We start from the raw sequence: 10,763 nt of genomic DNA on the forward strand, positions 1-10,763 counted from the left end.
CCATTTGAGCTCAGCCTGTTTGGCCTTCTTTTCTTTCATTGCAACTTCGGGCCTGGCTAGAGTATCTTCTTTCACCGTCTCCGCCAATTGCCATCCTTTATGAGTGCCTTCTAAGGTGACATAGCACTCATTATAAAGAAGCCTGCTCACCATGGCAGCCTAAAATGGATAAGATGGAAAGTCAGCAAGAAGCGAAGATAGCATGCAAATAAAAGAAAAGATGAGTGAACTACTGATACCTTTGCCACATAGCTGCACATTAAGGCCAGCATCTCAGTTTGAACAACATCTCTAAAGGCCGCGAAAGTTCACCGGGTAATTCTGTCCCTAACTGCTGTGGCCCCAATGCTATGGTTGGGGAGTTGATCGATCAATGCGTTGACAGCAGCTTGGGTCGCTTCATCTATTTTCTTACTCTTCGGCTGGGACAAGCTAGATTTACTCCCCTCGACAACGCCAGCCTCACCCGTAGGAGCGAACTTCTTCTTGGCCAAGTCCTTGGCCGCTACTTTCTTTAGACCGCTAGCATGCATGGAGACCTCTTTGCTCGAGCCAACCTACTATTCGGCCACTTTTTGTTTGCCTTAGCCCTCTAGAGGCTCGATCGTTTTCTTCTTGCTTGAGCCATCGTGCTGCTCAAGTGTCCTCTGTTTTTTGAGCTTCCAATCAGCTCGGGTGTTTTCTTTATCGGCCCTTTTTGGGGCTCGAAGACGTTCTTCCCACCAATTGCCTTTAGGGCAGTCGCGAGCTTTTTCATGCTTAGGCTTTCCCCAATATCGCCACCGTCGCATTTCACACCAGCGACATCAAAGAGCTTCTTCGTCGCCAAAGCAGCCAATGTTTTCTTGGCAGCCGTCGAAGCTGCCGTCTTCTTTTTAAGGCCTTTCAGTTTCTTGGCCCACATCTCTGCAAAAAAGTAACAAACAATGAGCGACTTCTCCGCGCGGGAAAAAAGTGCGAGTAAACGATAACTTAACCTTTCTCCAAAATTATAAGAAATCTAGTGTCGTCCCGATAAAAGTCGTATGCTCACAGGTGAGGGAGCGTAATGATCTCGTTAACGTTACGCTGTTCATCAGGAAGGTCACTGAAACGTTGGAGCCTCTGTAGGCTCGCAGTAGGGAGATAGTTTTGTTTGATGTTAATTGCAAAACAAAGCAACTTAGTTAGCTAGAACACAAAGCTTGAAAGCGATCCTCGCACATATAGAAAGTCGAAGTCTTACTCGCTTCCGAAGCGAAGGCGCCGGTCTCCTAGGCTTCGTAGAAGAAAAATTGTGAGTCCTAGTGTGAGACCTTCTTTGGGACATTGACCATTCCATTGAAACGTACCTTTCTCGCCTTGGAAAGGTAGTACATCTGGTCTTGCCATTTCTTAAGCCTATACAGATGGACGAGCTCCTCGGCGGATGGCTCGCCTAATTTAACAATCATATACGCTATGTACATAACGATAATAATTACATACAAATTTGCGAACAGTTGGAGAGGAACGATGTCTAAACGCTTCAACATGTTGTTAATAAAACGATGAGGGGGAATGGATACCTTGCATCTTAGAAGGGTCTCAAAGATCACCACCCACCTGGGCGAGGGATTCTTTCGAGAAAAGTCCCCTAGAACCATCAAATTAAGTTGCGACACATAGACCGCTCTTATGCCCTCCGGATTAATCAAGGATTGTGGCTCTTTTCGCAGCCTATGGACTGGAGACCGCTTGGATTGAGCTAACTGTATGGAGGCATGGTCGGAAGAGTTTGCCGTGTTAGGGTCTGAGCTTCACGTGATGATTTCCTCAAAGACCTCGAGAGTTGAATCCCTAAGGACTGTTGAGCTCACGGGTGAATCGAACATGCGATTGATTGTGTGACTGCTAGAAGACATGGTTATAACTCGCTTTTGGGTACCTAAAACAGAAGCGAATATGTGTCAGAGCTCGAAAAACTCGATGATCATTTCACACTTGCTTTCAGTTCAGGCACCTAGGATAGCTCGTGCCACACGACGAACGCACGCGACCTACTTAGGGTTTTGACCGCCACCGCGTTAAGCCCTCCTTAAACCTAGGACCACCGGAGATGCATTCAAAAACCCTACTAAAGCCCTAGAACATTCAATGTGGCCACGATAGTGGCCATCCTTTGACGCAAAAGTTGGAAAAACAGATAAAGAAAGGGAAAAAAACCTTATTAGAATAAAAGAAGTATAGAAACTTGCCGGAAAGAGCACCATGACGACAAAGAAGCAATAGCGAAATGAACAAAGACGTCAAAAAACTTTCGTGGAGTGAATGAGCATTCTGGCGACTTCGCCACTTTTTTATAATGGTTTGCATGGAAGACAAAAAGGCGATCTACAATGAATCTCAACCCTTCATTTGTCGAGCAATCTCGACCCTTAGACGTGGCCACGTGTCATCCATCCGTAAGGGGCGATGAACCATCAGACTGTTTCACTGATAACTGTCGTCGCATGTCACCTCAACTTCGTGCATAGACAATTGTAGATGCCCACGCGCGATGAAATGTGACTGACAAAGGCTGTCGCACTTAATGCGACATGACCGTATGGAAATTACATATTTGCCGTAACTTTTCATATTCTGAGTTCGACAGGTATTGCAGGAAGTAAACAAGTGTGAAGCACGTCGGCCAGACATGAGGTCGACCCTAGGAGCTCAACCAAACCTACATCTGGAGACCTCTTATTAATGGCGAGTTTGATATCAAATCGAGCAATAGTCTTCGAAGCTTGAAACGAGCATCGAACACTAGGGGGCAGATGTTGTGTGTGATTTTTCCACCAAGCTCGGGCTACCGCGAGGATGTAGCTCGACCTAGGATCAGTCCGACTCCACCAGTTGTCTAACCCAGCATAAGCTCGACCCAGCACAAGCTAGTCGGGAACAACCCGAATGATCATTCAATTAATTCCCAGATAATTTCAAATCCCAGATATCGCGAGAATGACTAGATCAACAACAATCTCTGCGCAATCACAACGCCCAATCGCGAGAATATCAGAATTGCAGTTCAGATCAATTGTAATCCCTTTATTTTCGCTCTTTCCTTTGTACAAACCTTGTATATAAACCCCCTCAAATGATGAAAAAGGGATTACAAAATTTTCACAGAATTCTCATTGTAAGCTCTCACAACAAATACAAAAAACAATGGACGTAGGCTTAAGAGTTTACCTCGCCGAATTACTTTAAAAATCCTCATTGCTATTTACTTTATTGCATTCAATACTTGTCAATCGCTGATTATCCGTAATCACGCGCATATCCATTTCAATCCCACCAAGATCGATCAGAATTCTCTGGTTGGTGCATATTTCTGTGTCAACACTTGTTGTACGTCACACTTCTTTTGATGAAAGAAATGAAAAAACCTGTTATTAGGCGAAATATTAAAATAATATTAATATTATTCTAATACATCTCCATTATTATCTTTTTTGTTCTCTTCATTTATTTAGACAAATCATGAATTAGGAATAAAATGTTGAAAAACAACTTAAAACTTATATGAGCATCATTATTTGTCCCTATTGCACTCGATCATTATAAAGAACTAAATAATTATCAAATGTTCAAATACTGTTAAGGATAATTTTGAATTAAACAGTGGCCGGATGGATAGAGGAACACAGAGTTGAAAGTGTGCCAAATTTTTTAGTTTGAGTTGTATCAAGAGGTGATCAATTATTATACTTCAAAAAAACAAAAAATTAAACAATGTTTAATTTAAAAAGCGGAAAAAAAAAAAAAAAAAAAAGAAGAGAAGAATGGTTTGTACTTAAAACTGGTTATTATCAAAGAAAGGGAAATTAATGTAAAAAACAAATAGTATTTACCTTCAGTAAATTTCAGTTTCTCATCCAGGAGAGGAGCAGTAATACATTGCGGCTTTTGCATAGGAGGAAACAAGGAAGCGTACTGTAAACAAAACTTTTAATTGTAACAGTGTTGCAACATTAAATTATAACAAATTGATAACTACAGTTCGGTTGGCTATATGATAAAGTTTATGGCAAATAATTAAAATAGAGGAGACAGCACATCTTGCAGACTCATCGGAGGATAAGATTTGATAAATTAAATGTTACCACAGTAACCGAAATACTAATATGATATGCAAATTAAATATTACATTTTTCCTGCGTGAACTATGAAATATTCGGTCCAAGAACAAGAAATTCTAACAGCGTCCTAGGAATTAACTTTAACAATATATAAAAGTCGTCCCTCCTCCCAATATTATTGCTGGGAATCAATTAAAGAAAAATAAGACTGATAGATGAAATAGCAGACAATTGGAAAGAGCTCAGCGGGAAGAACAACTGGGAGGGTCTGTTGGACCCTCTCGATCCTAATCTCCGGCGCTATATAATTCACTGCGGACAAATGGTTCAAGCTAATTATGACGCATTCAATGGCAAGAAGACTAATAAGATGTACAGATTTTCCCGATGTTCACCAGAAGTTTTCTTCTCTGAGGTTAGCTTAGAAAATGGGAATCCATACAAGTATACTGTGACCAACTATTTCTATGCAAGGTATGTTGTTGATTTTCTGGATTGGGTTGTGGCTAATAAATCTGCTTGGATTGGTTATATGGCAGTGGCCACTGATGATGGAAAAGCTGAGTTAGGAAGGTGTTAGAACCTGACCTGCAAAACTACTGACAATACCAACAAACAATTCGACAACACACAACCAACACTCACAGTCAATAAGAAAATACCCAAGTTGTATAAGTAGCCTTCCAGAACCTTACAACCAGTGCACATACAACCAGTAGCTCAGTCCTATCAGTACTCAAGAAGCAAATAACTGGGAAAATATAGCAAGACACTAAGAAAATGACAAACTAAAGGCTGACTTCGAGGGTCAGTCACCTCCCAGAAAATACTGACTTCGAGGGTCAGCTACCTCCCTTCCAATTTACTCTTTCCTTCTTGATATCCTCTTTCTCTCCCCCCCTGTTTTTATTCTCTCCTGGCACCTTTTGTGCTCCTAACCGAATTCCTCCTATATCCACTCCTATCAAGCCATCTGTCCTTTCTAACAAACTCACCCTTTTACGCACACATGTCAGCAATTATTCCTCTGCTTTTTACCCCTGCTCTTCCTATGGTATACCAGCCCTCTTGGTTGTTCATCAGAAGGAGAGACATTTTGATTTCATGGAGGGGAACTCAGTTGGCCGCGGAATTGGTCAAAGATTTTCAATTCACTTTAACATCAGCTTCTGGTATAATTGGTCGAAAACTTGTTGAACCTATGGTGCACTATGGCTTTTACTCCCTGTACACATCATCAGACTGGGACTCCACCAAGAACAAGTCCAGTGCCAGAGACCAGGTGATTTTTATATTGTACTATTTAATAACCAAGGAGTACAGTCAAATAACGTCTTAAATGAACTGTTACAATTGGTATGTGGGTTATATACAGGTTCTTCGTGCACTAAGGACATTAGTGTATAAATACAAAGAGGAGGAAATCAGTATAACAGTAACAGGTCACAGTCTAGGTTCAGCTCTTGCAACACTAAATGCAGCTGACATAATCGCCAATTGTTATAACAAGCCCCACAGGGTCAGACACTACATGCATAGTCACGGCCCTCGTGTTTGCTAGCGCTCATGTTGGAGACTAGGGCTTCAAGACTGTTTTTGAGGGACTCAATAATCTTCATCTTTTGCGTATCAGAAACGCTAATGATATTGTCCCGGATCTTCCACCTATTGGCTACTTTGAAGTTGGAAAAGAATTGAAAATTGACACCACCAACTCACCTTATCAGAGGACTGATATCTTACCTCTACTTGTGCCGTTATTTTGCCATGGTTTAGAAAATTATCTGCATGGAGTAGCGGGGACACAAGAAAATGGCGAATTTGAGTTAGTAGTCGATCGTGACATTTCACTCTTGAACAAAGAGTTGGATCTTTCAAAGAGTGAATACGGTGTACCACCTGAATGGTGGATTGTAAAGAATAAGAGCATGATTCAATTGGATAATGGCTTCTGGAAGCTGGAATATTATGTGCCAGACCCTCCGAGTACCAAATGTTCTTGCGGAAATTAATGTCAGTGTCCATTAAGTTGAGGGATAATTTATTGTCCAGCACTACGTGTCTCAAGGGCCAAGGCGGACACAGAAGAAAGGCCCAAGACCACAATGGATAAACTAATTTACCGAATTGCATTGTTATCAAGCCCCCGTCCTTTTTATTAACAGCCTCCATTTACAGCTACAGGATAAATTTGTAATAAACAAAAAGAGGAACACTACGATTCACAAACACTTTTTATTAATTTTTTCTTACATACATCACATGTCAGTTTACAATTTATCAATTCACATGGGTCTTACCTATTTAATAATGAATCCTATCTCATCAAGCTAATCACAAACTCCCACGTGAGGTTAGTGAGAGAGACTTGTTAGGTTAATATTATTGAAACAAAAATTGTAAGTCCAGAATTTGCTGCCACCCTCTTTTTAATTTTCATCAAGAGTAAACGAGTTGTTCCCACCCAAATAATGGCTTAATGACAGTTTTCCACCCACATGTTTTTAAAATACTATTTTGCTACCCAAATTTATATTCCATTTCTGATTCCGACATCGTTGCAATTCCACACTACCACTATTCTCTTCTTCAATCATCATTCACTAAAACCTCTCAAACCTTACTCCTGTAGACCCTACCAATTGCCGACAGTCGAGCAATTAGGGTTTACGTAAACGCCCCTCCTAAGTCAAATTCTAATCAATTTCAACTATCAAAATCTAACATTCTACTACCAAAAGACTCATCGGTTTCCTCTCTTCAAAAACCTCAACAACCTGAGCCAAGTTTGCTCTTTGTTCATCGCCAGATTATAAATTTGAGTAATAAAATAGTATTTTAAAAGTCTGTGGGTGAGAAAGTGCCATTAAACCATTATTTGGGTAGGAAAAAGTCGTCTCTTTCATCAAATACAAACCACTGCTTGCGGAAAATTGAGAAAAAGTAACAAAAACTCAAAGGATCCATATCTAATTTTTGTATTTAAATCTTCAAAGTTTGCTTTCTAGTTTCACACAAATATCTCCAATAAAAAACGTGTAAAAGAAAATGATTGGAAACAAGTCAACTTATGAAAAAAATAGCTCATCATGCTATCCTTTTCTACTATTATTTGTTAGCGATGGCAACGTGGACGTTACAGAATAAGCCAGGTTTGCAAAATGAAATCACATTTACAATCAATATCTTTCAAAGGATTATCTCATTCAGTCAACAAATTAAAACTATATGTTATGATGATATCACTTCATGACTACAACAACTATCTTTTAAGGATTGTTTGTTAATGAACGTCAGGGTAACTGATAGAAGTCATTTTGTTTATGGAAAAATACTATTTTGTCACTTTCAGTTGACAAATCATAAAACTCCGCATGGTTCTCAAGAAGTATGGTTGGACCTGTATTTAGATTGTTAATTAATGTATTTTAGGAAAAAGTTTAAATAAGAAGTTTAAACTTAACATATAAGTAAGGCTATAGCAGGCCAAGCAAATTGAGTAGATGACCTGCTCTATAAATTTCAAAGTATTTTTTTTTCTTTTTAAATAAATCATAGCTAATTTAGAGGAAAAATGAAAGACTAATTACCATCGAGCATTATATATCACTGTATCATAGATTAGACATTCAACAGTTGCTGCCTGCCCTCTGCAAGTGGATGACGAAGACTTTATACAAACTAAAAATCAAAAAGTTGAAGTTGAAGTCGATACCATTTCCTTGATGGTCCAGGATGCTGTCAATCTGATAATAACATTCCCAATATTTTTCGGACGCAAGCTCAGTAAAAGTGTTTAGCTAGTTAATGGATTCTAAGATGCCTCATAATGGACTTTGATTTCTTGTACATTTGATAACTTGCACTATGAACAGTAATTGGAGAACCATGCATGGTGACGAACTCTCTTAAATCGCCTAGCTGACATACATACTTAAACAAATTAATCATGAATAAAAGGAATAATTAAGCAGGGTTTTGGAATGGCTACTTTAATTCTCAAGGAGAAAGATATTTCAATGGTTGAAAATTGCTCATAAATTAAGTTGCGCTCTGTTGTCCATCGTTATCTTGAGCTCTGTTGTTTATATATATAAAACCTTTGCAAATGATTGATTACTGAATATCTTTGTAGAAAGATATTTCGTTTCAATTCTCTATTAATTAGGGCTGAGTTTGGGCTTCTGCGTATGTAATCTCTGAAATAATTGTTATTTGTATCAATTATTCATACATTCAAATAATAAAATTATGATATGTATATAATTGAAGTCATTTTGTCGGTTTAATACTTTCATTTTAAAGGATTTTTTTAAGTAACATATGATCTTATGATTTTATTAGGAAGAAAAAAAAAGTTCTCACAGAAAATTCATGGTGTGGCTACACCGTAGTGATGTTGGTATTATTACTTCTATTAGTGCATTGTTGAAATTGGATGAGTTGACAATTAAACACTGAAAAGATATTAATATATATGGAACGCAATACCAAACCAATGAAACTTCTGGAAAATTATGGTAGTGGTTGATGGTAGGAATTACATAAATTGCATTACGTTGTTTTACAGTATTTTCTTTCTGGAAACTTGTCCGATTTCTAACACAATTTAATGTCCGATTTCTAACACAATTTAATGTACGATCAATAATAAGTGGAACTGGCAGAAAATTCCTATAAAACTCAACTTTGGTTTTGCCTTTAATGCACAATTGCACTCCTAAGTCCTACCACTTAATATCTTTTCTTCTCCAATTAAATAAAACTTCGATAGTGAAACAATGCAAAGCGCGGTGACGTTTTCTAGCTGCAGAGGTGTTTCCTTCGAGATCAAACCTCATGCAGATCCATTTGCCATCACAACATCAGCTGAAGATGAGCGCCGCGTCAGCAAGAGATTCTGGCCTTTATTGAATCAAACCAACTCCTCCGAAGTGTTCCCTACTTCTGTAATAAACTCTATAAGCGGAGACTGCAGTAGCCACCTCTGTGATCTTGACCTTGATCATCTAAATGTCCGTGATGGTAATGCTGAATATGATGCCGCTTTGGAGATATTAGAAGCAGGGAATAACAAGGAGAAAGACCACAACCCAACCTTTCCGTCATCCGGTTGTATACTTGAGCAGCCATCAGAAGCTGTACGTAAGAAAAAATCAAGGTTGTCGATTATATTGCTGGATCAAGTTTTGTTCACGGTTTACAAGCACCTCTTTGCAGTTTGCTTGATCCTCAACAGTAGTTTGTTGGTTCTTGCTGCTATGGGTCATTTCCCATATGCCAAAAATAGGGCTGCCCTATTTTCCATTGTAAATATTCTTGTTTTGACACTATGCAGAAGCGAAGCCTTCTTGCGAATTATCTTTGGGCTCGTAGTTAAAATATTTGGAAGGTCTTGGGTGCCTCTACCTATCAAAATCGTTACCACTTCTCTTCTTCAAAGTCTTGGTGGTATACATAGTGGTTGCGGAATTTCTTCAATTTCTTGGCTGATGTAGGCCTTGGTTCTTACACTTAAAAACAGAGAAAACACTTCTCCAGAGATCATAGGCGTTGTCTCTGCTATTTTTTCTCTTCTCTGTCTCTCCTCATTGGCTGCATTCCCTCTTGTTCGTCATCTCCATCACCATGTATTCGAAAGGATTCATAGGTTTGCAGGATGGACTGCGTTTGGTCTCCTGTGGGAATTTGTTATCCTTACAATCTCTTATGACCCGAAAACCAGATCCTACACAAATGAACTTGGTTCAAGGCTTATAAAACAACAAGAATTCTGGTTCACCGCAGCCATCACAGTACTAATTATCATCCCATGGTTGACAGTGAGGCGCGTACCCGTTAAGGTCTCTGCTCCTTCAGGTCATGCCTCTATCATTAAGTTCGAGGGGGGAGTCAACGCCGGTATGTTGGGAAGGATTAGTCCATCCCCATTATCCGAGTGGCATGCTTTTGGTATTATTTCTGATGGGAAAACAGAACACATGATGCTCGCCGGTGCTGTTGGTGACTTCACGAAGTCTTTAGTTTCAAAACCGCCAAGCCACTTGTGGGTTCGACAGGTGCACTTTGCCGGTCTGCCTCATCTCATTAACATGTACGACAGGGTTCTGTTAGTTGCTACAGGTTCTGGGATTTGCCTGCTCGTCATTCCTGTTGCAGCCATGTAGAGCTAGTGTGTGCTTGGTTTGGGTGGCTAAAGGGATTGCACAAAACTTTGGTAAAGAAATTAAGCAAATGGTAAATGGGCATCCCGTAGACGGTGATAGTGCTCGTCCAAATGTGTCTCAAATGAGCGTCGATGCTGCTAAAAGATGGGGAGCTGAAGTAGTGATTGTTACAAGCAACCCTGAAGGAAGCAGAGACGTTGTAAATGCGTGCAAGTCAGCAGGAATTGCAGCTTTCGGTCCCATTTGGGACTCTTAATTTAGTTATCCTTTTAACAAGATTAAGAAAATGTCATATCTGTTAAAGATATAAACACTGCCTCTCTCACTTCTAAAATTCTTCATCATCAAACATGCCAGATTGCCAGATCTTTCCTATACCAGATCACCGTAATATGGAGTAGTCTATAAGCTGTATCCACTACAAAAAAGCTAGTTGAAGTCTCATGACCAAAATGCCAGATTTTAGCATATAGTACTAGTGTGTGGAGTGATCACTTGAAACTGAGTGGAG

General features: G+C 39.5%; 1 protein-coding gene and 1 pseudogene across 1 annotated transcript; both read left to right on the forward strand.

The window, feature by feature from the left end:
• The first annotated feature begins 1,734 nt into the window (after positions 1-1,734).
• LOC116122416 lies at positions 1,735-6,097 on the forward strand (annotated as a pseudogene).
• Positions 6,098-8,866: 2,769 nt separating this feature from the next.
• LOC116122414 (adenylate-forming reductase 06235-like) lies at positions 8,867-10,508 on the forward strand. Its single transcript, XM_031408267.1, is given in 3 exon segments — positions 8,867-9,674; positions 9,759-10,248; positions 10,352-10,508. Coding segments are annotated over 3 exon segments (1,455 nt in total).
• Positions 10,509-10,763: the final 255 nt, after the last annotated feature.

Source organism: Pistacia vera, unplaced genomic scaffold (assembly GCF_008641045.1).
Source record: "Pistacia vera cultivar Batoury unplaced genomic scaffold, PisVer_v2 Contig1337, whole genome shotgun sequence".
NCBI lineage: Eukaryota > Viridiplantae > Streptophyta > Magnoliopsida > Sapindales > Anacardiaceae > Pistacia > Pistacia vera.